This window comes from Centrocercus urophasianus, unplaced genomic scaffold (genome assembly GCF_019232065.1).
Source record: "Centrocercus urophasianus isolate 14NV4802_14NV808 unplaced genomic scaffold, USGS_Curo_1.0 seq_887, whole genome shotgun sequence".
NCBI lineage: Eukaryota > Metazoa > Chordata > Aves > Galliformes > Phasianidae > Centrocercus > Centrocercus urophasianus.
Window position 1 is genome coordinate 1 of NW_024885518.1, and position 10,378 is coordinate 10,378.

The 10,378-nt window shown below is 42.3% G+C and overlaps 1 protein-coding gene across 1 annotated transcript; it reads right to left on the bottom strand.

Moving 5' to 3' along the window:
• Window positions 1-1,695: 1,695 nt before the first annotated feature.
• LOC122171248 (fatty acyl-CoA hydrolase precursor, medium chain-like) lies at window positions 1,696-9,686 on the bottom strand (the record flags this gene model as incomplete). The annotated part of the gene is made up of 12 exons (XM_042838669.1): window positions 1,696-2,087; window positions 2,486-2,558; window positions 2,923-3,054; window positions 3,263-3,410; window positions 4,458-4,544; window positions 4,628-4,768; window positions 5,209-5,259; window positions 5,390-5,494; window positions 7,739-7,840; window positions 8,430-8,583; window positions 8,920-9,053; window positions 9,465-9,686. Coding segments are annotated over 12 exons (1,527 nt in total), but the record flags the coding sequence as incomplete, so codon positions are not given.
• Window positions 9,687-10,378: the final 692 nt, after the last annotated feature.

Sequence of the window (10,378 nt, forward strand, 5' to 3'; positions counted from 1 at the left end):
ATCAGTTACATGTATGACCAGATGTAAATACACCTCAACATATCACAAGGAATATCTGCTATTACAATGCTTTCCTTATAAATTTGAGAAAAAAGCAAGAGAAGTGTACAGCCTTCCCTAGTTGTCCTCTAAGAGCAGGATATTATAAGTAATATTATAATAAGGATATTAAAAAGTAGATGCAAAATGTAAGCTAAATCAAAAGACTCTGGTAACAGATTAATTCATGCTTTTTACAACACAGCTTGACTGCTCAAAGTTCATGGCAGTAAAAGGAAATAATTCCGGTTGCACAGACTTTGAAACAGACTATGAACTACTGTGAAAATGACAGTAATAAAAGAAGAGAAAGTGTAGAGAAAACTTGATATATCTCAAGGATGGAATTCATGCTTCAACCTTGCAAGAATGTTCCCTTAGATGCAGTTACACGTACATTACACCTGCATGATGCATTAGTTGCACAACAGCACAGTCAAACATCCCACTTGTTTGATGCCTTTGTTCCCCTCTATTTTTGATGTTTTAATGAAAAATACATAGCAGTGTAAGGTTTTTTTTACTTATATGCATTACGTTCATTATATACTTTATATGCAGCCCATGGCAATTCCAACTGGCTCAGTGTGGCTCAGGCTAGCCAAAAGACGGGACAACCGTGCTTTAACCCAGTTTTTAAATCTTCATGCTGAAAATGAAACAGTGGAGTTCCAGCCTTACCCTAATGAACACAAGCTGGAACGCTCAGCAAAACAGACTGCAACCCGTTCTCTGCAGCCTGAAAGCCAGTCAGATTTCTCAGAAAAGAGGACGCATTGCTTGAAATACCTCAAGCAAAGGGGAGGGGGAAGATTTCCTGCTTCTTTAGTACCCCACTCATCTCCCACTAGAGCTTTAATCAATCAATTCAATCAATCATACATAACTTCCTGTGCTTCAGAAACAGCAAACCGCATGTGATAAAGAAGGGAGAATACAGTAAAGTAATACCGAACAAATCCAAACAAGAGTAAGGGTTATATTTTCATCTCACCGCTAATGTGTGCACTGTAATATGATGAAAATGGAAGGAGCAACACTGAATAATGCCAGTGCTGTGAGAGTATTTTATAAATGAATCCTGAGGCATAATTTCTTACCCTGTAGGCCTACGATAGCACATACACTTACAAGAAAAGCCAAACAAGTTAAATTTAGAGGCAGCCACTGTTCCAGCTTGCAGCTGAACATTCTGCCTGTAGCTCCAGTATTTTGTAACAGTTTACAGAACAGGAAAACACTTGTGATCCCACGGCTGGTTTGTGACGGATGCTCTTACCCTCACAGGAGGGCTGGAAGAATGACAACCAAGGACACTCTCAGTAAGGAAGAGCAGAAGGAACTGACAACATTCTGTGACACCTGTGACATATTCAGTAAACATAACTTCTTATACATTTCAATATATTTGACAATATTCCCTTGGATACCACAGAATCATAGAATGGCCTGGGTTGAAAGGGACCACAATGATCATCTAGTTTCAACCCCCCTGCTATGTGCAGGGTCACCTGGACCAGGCTTCCCAGAGCCCAATCCAGCCTGGCCTTCAATGCCTCCAGGGATGGGGCATCCACAACCTCCTTGGGCAACCTGTTCCTGTGTGCCACCACCCTCTCTGGCCTGTTTGAACAAGAAAGACTTTCTCTCCCCCGCTTGCTTCATCACTGATTTTTATTTCCATGAGCATCTTGCACTTCCCCTGATGCTCCCTTTTCACTGAGGGAGAGAATCAAGGGAAGTTTTCCTGCAATCATGACAACAAACTACACATCAGTGAGTTAGAAAGTCAAGGTTAAAATCGGCATTCTGACAGATTGCTGTTGACCTTACTTCAGACTGTAAAAGGAAACTGTATCCTCTGCAGCTCTCACAAATCTGTGTGCTCTGGCCTTCTTTCACTCCTCATCTGTTCTGTGAGCTGTACCCAAAACTCCATTTTGTCTTCTTTCAGTTTCTTTGCTGCCTTTTGTATGAGGTCTATTTCCAGGTATCTTTCATCCAGATCATACTGAGGCCAATGCACCAAGCCTTCCCCATTGGGATTTCTGGAAGCACAAAAATGAAAAGTTACCTCTCCATTTGTGCTCTGACTTCTCAACCTGAGGTCGTTTCAGAAGACTAACAGGAGCTCAGATTGCACGATTCTAGTACCTGAACAGATGGATGTTTTTATCAAAACGCTCATCACTGCAACAGCAAACACGTAATGATGTTTGCCCTTACTCGGGGATCTAATCCTCCACTGCAGATACAAATAGCTCTTGGATTTTGTTTGGGATTGCATGCTCATTTCCAGAGTTCTTCTTGCAATCGTCAAGAAGAGAAACTCTTTGTTTCAGTACTTATCTTAAACTCTGCCACATTTACAGGAACTACCATGCTGCTGCTACGCTTCAGGCAGCACAGACAAAACTTGAGCTGCAGTTAGCGCTACGGATCTCACCCGTTTCTAGCAAAGTTAGTCCAGTACTTCATAACAGTTCTGCTAAGTTTACTTTCTCCTTCTGTAGCATTCCCTGCAAAGTGAGAGAAGAAATGGCAATATTCAAAAATCAATAATCAAAAAAACAGCAGTCCAATCAATCCCAATACACTGGAACCAATTCAAAGGGGCTGTGGACAAGATCATCTCTAAGGGACCCTTCCAATCCAAACCATTCTATGAACCTACTTGTTACTCTGGGCTGTGGGAGTTCTATGTGAGCAGAGCAGATGAATTAATTAATGACAAGTAACTATTACCAAAAACAGAAAAAAAACCCCAGCTTATTTTGATTCCAGTGTTACTAAGTAAAATTCTATTCTGAAAGTCCTCAGGTGAGTGAGATTAATAACAATGTTGATTTTAAAAGAATTGTTTAGCAAGCACAGATACATCACCAGCTAAGAATGGCCTTCCAAAGACAAAGGCAATCTCATCTGCATGATCTGCTTTTACAAACTCTGGAACAACGCCTGAGGCTGAGCTTGGTCGATGTTGAAATTCATAGAAGTAGACTGGGTGGCCAGCATCTAACAGAAAATAAAATTGAACGCAAGAATGCTAGTATTGCAAATGCCAGTCAACAATGATGATAAACTTTCACCACAGCTAAATTGACAAAATCAAAACACTAGCAGATCTTCTGATAGCAAAGTGTGATACGTACATAACGTCCACAGACACACTCAAGAATGGAAGACAACATTTGTTGGAATAGATGCTGAATTGGAAACTCACCTCTGTGGTACCTAGCCACTTCAATGGCAGAGAAAACAAACATGTGATCTCCTATTGCATCAAGAAGGCCATCTCGCACCTGGGCACGGCTCTCTGCTTTCCCAATGTATTCATTGAATACAAGATCAACAATGTGAGAAGAAACACCCTGGAATGAACAAGAAAGGTCTTTTTATAATGAGAACCCACCCTAAAAGGAGTAGCAGTGTAGACTGAGAGTGCCACCTGCGTGTCCCTGGCTAGACTCCAAACATCACCATCTTTCAGAAAAAATCCCCTGCTGCGTCCAAGCAGAGCTCACAGTTCACAGTGGTGCGCCTTTACCTAACATGGATGTTCTGTGGGAGAAGAGATTTGCAAGATCAAAAAGGATGCTCTCAAATGCCTCTAGATAAATAGCAAGTGGTGATGCTAAGAGATGGATACGGTACTCTGTTCTTCCTTCTGTGGAAACAACCCTCGTAAGAGAAATGAAATCCTGCTGGTTTGCATAAGATCCATTTCTTGCTGCAGACGGCCATTACTTACTCCCTTTCAGAAAAACCCTGGGCTCTGCCATTCCCAGATTATGATAGATTCCTATGGCTCTACGTGACCCTTTACAAGTACTGGCTATGTTTATCAACTTCTTAATTCTAACCTATTAATCTGCAATTTTTCAAGTTTCCTAGTTTCAGCAGAGCACAAAGCAACCAGAAAGTGAGAGCTTTGTAAAACACAGGGAAGCAAAACCTCCCCTGTCTACATGCAGGTCTCCTGGTGCCATTTTAGGCATCCCCAGGTGTCCTTTCTATTCTCCATGTGAAGCTTCAGAAAGGCTCGTATGTTCTGTAGGAGTTGTGTCATATCTGCTGGTAGAACGCGTATCTTGGATAACCTAGTGCATCTTGAATGTCATGGGACGTATGTTTAGTTGCCTGCATTGCTTCTGGATTTCCACTGCATTCCTTTTTAAAAGGTGGTGCATGTAGGATAGAGATTTGGAGTATCTCCAAGTTGATTAGTCACTATTAGCAATACGAAATGTGAATATGGAATTATCCCCACGATGAAATAGCATTCTGATTAGAGACATAGAATTTTAATATCAGAAACTGCCGTTTTTGAAAAAAATGTCATCTGAGTGTTACTCTGTAGCCTCTGATCATAGTTCTGCAGCACAACATTCCACTACATTCTAGACATGGTCTCTCACCTCAAATGATAATACAAACGAGCTCTGTAATACTTGACGGGCAACTTCTTTGTCCAGTCCATCCGTAAAATCAGGAAATTTCATCATCTGCATGAAAAAGAGAATACACGTTTATGAGGAAATCTTACATACAAAACCATATCTGAACAATGCCATTGAAAGTCTCTTACTTTAGGAATTACCCATCCAAATTCACAGTTATTCACTCCTATTATGTATGGGACTGGATTGATTGCTTTTTCAGACAGTAATTGCCTGGGACTCTTTGGAAAAAACACACCATCCACACAGGAACTGATGAACACGGGAGCCTGGAGAAAAACAAAGAAACAAAGTCAAGGCTTCAGCAAATGACAGCATTAAGTGAAAATATAAGAATAGTAGTATTCAAGCTCTCTTTGTTTTCCACAACCAATGCTTTGAACCAGAGAAGATTTGCAAAGATTAGCATTGTGTTTAAATACGTGTGAAATGTAGGTTATTGTTAATTTACATCTCCTCTTAGTGAGAAATGTCCTGGTACGAATGAACGGAGAGGTTAGAGAAAATCTAACTTCTACATTGGAACTGCAAAGTAACAGGAAAAGCCAGGATTGCAGTAAGAAATTTAGAGGACAAAATTATGATGTTAAGTAATGTTCACGCTCTCCAGGAGAAACCGTGATTTTCACACTCTTGTCTCCTCCCTTAACAGAACCTGACAGTGAAACACGTGTAGCTCAATGCCCATACAGAATTAAAGAGAAGGAACCTGTTCACATTTTTCAGGTGAGGTATGGCATAGCTGCAATGTTGTCATATCCTGAAAACATAAAGAAGGGAGAGATGTTAGATATTCTTCAAGTTCTCTTAATATTACAGGACATGTACAGCATGCTCTGTTATGATCAAATTTGAAAGGCCCCTCATATACAAGGCATAATTTCACCTACCATTTTCAGAGTTATCTGTTCTATCTCTTCCTCTGTTTTTCCTCTTAAGCATTCAACCAGAGCGGCAGAACTGGATTTCTCACAGCCAGATGCAGCAGCAATTCTCTGCAATCAATAATAATGAGTCACAGTCTCCTCTGGAAAAAGGGGCAGGCTTCTTGGGGTGATTACAAAGAAGTAGCTAAGGTATGCAGGGAGGAAGTTAGGAAGGTGAAAGCCCAACTTGAACTCAGGTTGGCCGCTGCAGTAAAAGGCAATAAAAAATCCTTTTATAAATATATCAATGGCAAAAGAAGAACCAATGATAATTCTCATCCTATACTTGATGCAGCAGGGAATGTGTCCACTGAGGTCAAGGAGAAGGGCTGAGGTCTGGCTTTACATCTGCCTTTAATAGCCAGATCAGTTATCTGGGCTTTTTATGCCTTGATCTGGAAATCTGGGACGCTGCTCAGAATATCCCCCCACCTATTCACGTGGAGACAGTCAGAGAGCTTCTCCTCCATCTGGACTGTCACAAGTCCATGGGACCAGATGGGCTGCACCCTCGGGTGCTGAGGGAGCTGGCAGGAGTGATTGCTGAGCCATTCTCGGTCATCTGTCAGCACTCCTGGTTAACTGGTGAGGTCCCAGAGGATTGGAGGCTTGCCGATGTGACTCCCATCTTCAAGAAGGGCTGTAAGGAGGATCTGTGGAACTATAGGCCTGTTAGCCTGACCTCAGTACCACGAAAGTTATGGAGCAGATCATCTTGGATGAGATTGCACGGCATGTGTGCAGTGTCCAGGGGATCAGGCCCAGCCAGCACAGGTTAGTGGAAGGCGGGTCATGCTTGATCAACCTCATCTTCTTCTATGACTGGGTGACCAGTCTGGTAGATGAGGGAAGGGCTGTAGATGTAGTCTACCTAGACTTCAGCAAAGCCTTTGACACAATCTCTCACAGGCTTCTTCTGGGGAAACTGGCTGCCCATGGTCTGAACAGGTATATACTTCTTTGGGTAAGGAACTGGCTAGAGGGCCATGCCCAGAGGGTAGTAGTGAATGGAGTTAAGTCCAGCTGGTGCCCCGTTTCAAGTGGTGTACCCCAGGGCTCAGTACTGGGGCCCATCTTGTTTAATATCTTTATTGATGACCTAGATGAGAGGATTGAGTGCACCCTCAGTAAGTTTGCAGATGACAACAAGCTGGGAGGTGGAGTCGATCTGCCTGAGGGTAGGGCGGCCCTTCAGAGGGATTTAGACAGGCTGGATCACTGCGCTGAGATGAATAGGATGAGGTTCAACAAGGCCAAGTGTCGGGTCCTGCACTTTGGGCACAACAACCCCATGCAGCGTTATAGGCTTGGGGATGAGTGGCTGGATGACTGTGAAGAGAAGGACCTGGGGGTGTTGGTTGATGCTCGGCTGAACATGAGCCAGCAGTGTGCCCAGGTGGCCAAGAGGGCCAACAGCATCCTGGCCTGCATTAGAAATGGTGTGGCCAGCAGGAGCAGGGAGGTGATCATCCCCCTGTACTCAGCACTGGTGAGGCTGCAACTTGAGTACTGCGTTCAGTTTTGGGCCCCTCACTACAGGAAAGACATTGAAGTCCTGGAGCATGACCAGAGAAGGGCAACGAAACTGGGAGGAGTCTGGAGCACAGGTCTTATGAGGAGCAGCTGAGGAGCTGGGATTGTTCAGTCTGGAGAAGAGGAGGCTCAGGGGAGACCTCATTGCACTGTACAACTTCCTGAAGGGAGGTTGTGGTGAAGAGGGATTTGGCCTCTTCTCCCAGGCAACGAGCAGCACACGGGGTAATGGCTGCAAGTAGTATCACAGGAGGTATAGATTAGACATAAGGAAGAGCTTTTTCATTGCAACGCTGCCTCTTTTACATCCCAGATTAGCAAAACAAAGCTCTTGGAGATTGTTTCTTACACGTGACAAAATGGGTTGAATTGGGCTTCTTTTTAATTATAACTAGGCTGAATAAAGTTTTATACCTTTGAGCACATCAGGCACCAGGCGGAAGGGAAAGAGAACAGTATTTGGATCTGGTACCATTTTCCTTTCAAAAACAGCAGCTCAACTTTTTCTGAAGACAGTATACTCCTGTACATTTCATACTCATTCACTGCCTTCTCCCTCTGCTTCCTCCGTTTTCTGCTTTCACTCAGACATCTGTGGATATTTGGGTATTTGGAAAGCAAAGTTTCACCCAGCGTGTATTACTGCAAACAGGAATCCTGTCTCTAATGAAGGTGGTTGAAATTCCACAAGAAAAAAAGACCAAGATCCACATTTCTTGAATACACCATTTAAGACATTCAAGACTATCTCAAAAATTAAATATGCCACAAAATACCCACCTGTGCTTCCTTCTCAGGCTTTTCAGTGAATAAAGTCCTAATTGTAGTACCACTCTCTGAAATGGCCTTGTGGAACAAGCCCTTTGCCAGTGGAGATAAGACCTGGAAAAAAAAAGCAGCTTCCAGAAACAAGAACAGGCATTACTGGGAATGCATTCTATTCATGACACAGGACTTCAATATCAGAAACTGCCTTTTCTGAAAAAAATGTCATCCAAGTGTTACTCTGTGGCCTCTGATCAGAGTTCTGCTGTGCAAAGGTCTCTGGCAGCATTAACAGGGATAAGTCCACGCCTGCCCTTCCCCTCCCATAAAGCTTTGCTTACAAGACTTCAGGGAACAACACTGCAAGCCAGGTATGAATCAGGTACACATATGTCCAGCAGACTGGCTGTGCTGCAGAAGGGGAAAATACAGCTCTAAGAGAGAAGTCGGGAGCAAACGGACATTCAAATTTGAAGAGGACAAATGACATTTGGGATTCTAAGCGACATCATCTGGGTACAAAAAGAACACTTTCAACAGCCAGAAGCTGCACTGTTATCAGCTGTGTATCAGACTGAGGTGATGTGTGCTTTACCCAAAAGCCACCCACGTTTTCTCACTGATTTTTCATTAATGTACTGAGAGTGATCGTGGACAGTGGGTTTCTTTCTCAAATAATAAACATTCATGCCTGTGGTGAACTTACCAGAGCAGATACACTGATTCCCCCTGCAGATTCACCACAGATGGTGACAGATCCCGGGTCTCCTCCAAAGTGTATGATATTTTCCTGAATCCACTGAAGAGCTGCCACTTGGTCCAAATACCCCCAGTTACCACGAGCATGCCTATCCCCAGTGCTAGAAAGAAAGAACAGACTTCTTTAAATGCCTGATGTAGAAAAAAACAACACTCAGATAAATGCAATGTGCAGGACAAGAAATCAGCTGTGAAGGAGCCTCTCTGCGTAATTTAAAAAGAATTGGCTTGAAAAGGGTTGAGATCAGGCCAGCAATCAAGCCACAGCAGTCTCTGAAGCAGACCTGGGACTTGTAAGTTGCTCCCAACTGTTGCATGTGTAATTAAGAAACAGAGAGTTTATTTGCCAAAGCAAGTACTCCACAGGCCTTTCCGCAATGGATTTGGACACATCATTTTGGAAAAGGTTTATCAAAATCGAAGACAGCCTATCTTACCTAAAGTATCCAGCTATACCCAATCTGTACTGAATTGCCACAACAACCACGTTGTCAAAGGCTGCTAATGCTGAGCCATCATAGGATGATGCTGCTCCAAGAACTAATGCACCTCCATGGATCCATACAAAGACCTGGAAGGGGAACAAACAGAAACAGTTCAGCACAGGGAAGAGCTCCCTGTGACACAGACTGAATACCCTTGTTTCTGCTGCTTCTCTTCAGGTTGCATTTCACAAATGGTCAATGTCTTTCAAATTGGAGGCTGGCAGCCTCACAACACACACTGATTTCATTAAATACCTGAATTTTACCAGTGCCCTGCAGGAAATCAAACACTGCCTAAGTAAAAAATCAGTAAGATTTTATTTGTCAGTCCTTAAAAACTGTGCCAGTAAGTCCACATACTGTACAGGTTGCAAGTTTGCAGTACAGTACTGTCATCCTCAGGAAGCTGTTAGAAGATTCAAGGTCAGGCTCAATCTGTCACATCAAATCACAGAAGCCATCGAGCCTGCTAGAGGTTTTGCACTGATTTGCCTTACCGGCAGCTTCTCCTGTTTTTTTGTAGAAACAGGTGTGTATATATTCAGGTATAAGCAATCTTCAGACATCTGGAAATGAAATTTTTCCTTTCTATTAGTAATAACATCTGAAAAAAACTGTCCTGTTACTTTGTCCTGTAGACACCTGAAAAAATAAGAGAAATAAAAATCAATAGAGATTAAAAAAAAATTCACAGCTGTAAGTCGAAAACTTTTGTATTTCTAGCAAAAAAAAAAAGAGTTCAGTACATTTCTATAGTGCTGGCATCGGAAACATACAGTGTTGTTTAACATTTTCTCCAGTTGAGTTGGCATGAGATGTGCAAAAAGGGGCCAGAGTCTAGAGCAGTACATTTTGCAAACAGATGTAATTCTGCGTCTTGCAAAACCTTACAGAATACTAGCAGACTGATACAGCTATAAATCCTTCAATTATATTGCAAATTAATTACCATAAAGCTTCAGTAGATTTTATACTGCAATTATGGGGATGAGGCTAGAAGCACTTAAAAGAGCAGTAATACAAATGGAGTAAAATAATTAAAAAATAGATCACAACAGATGAGTGTTTCATACATGATCAATCAAGCATGTGACTCACGGGGAACTCTGTCTTTCTCTAATTTTTTTTTTTACTTTTGATCAGCCTGCGTATCAGCATCCTCAAACTGCAGGTAAACAGTAGTAAACAGTAGATTACAAATAGAAAACAGTAAATTTTTAATTCTGAGTATGTTTTCATCCATTTGAGTTGCCATGACAAGGCCTGTAAAAAGGGGCCACAGTCCAGAGCGGTACAATTTGACACCAATCGCAGTTTTGCATGTTTCAGAACATTACAGAAGTATAGTTGCAGATGGATACAGCTATAAATCACTTCAAATAAAATGCATGATAATTATTACGTAACTTCA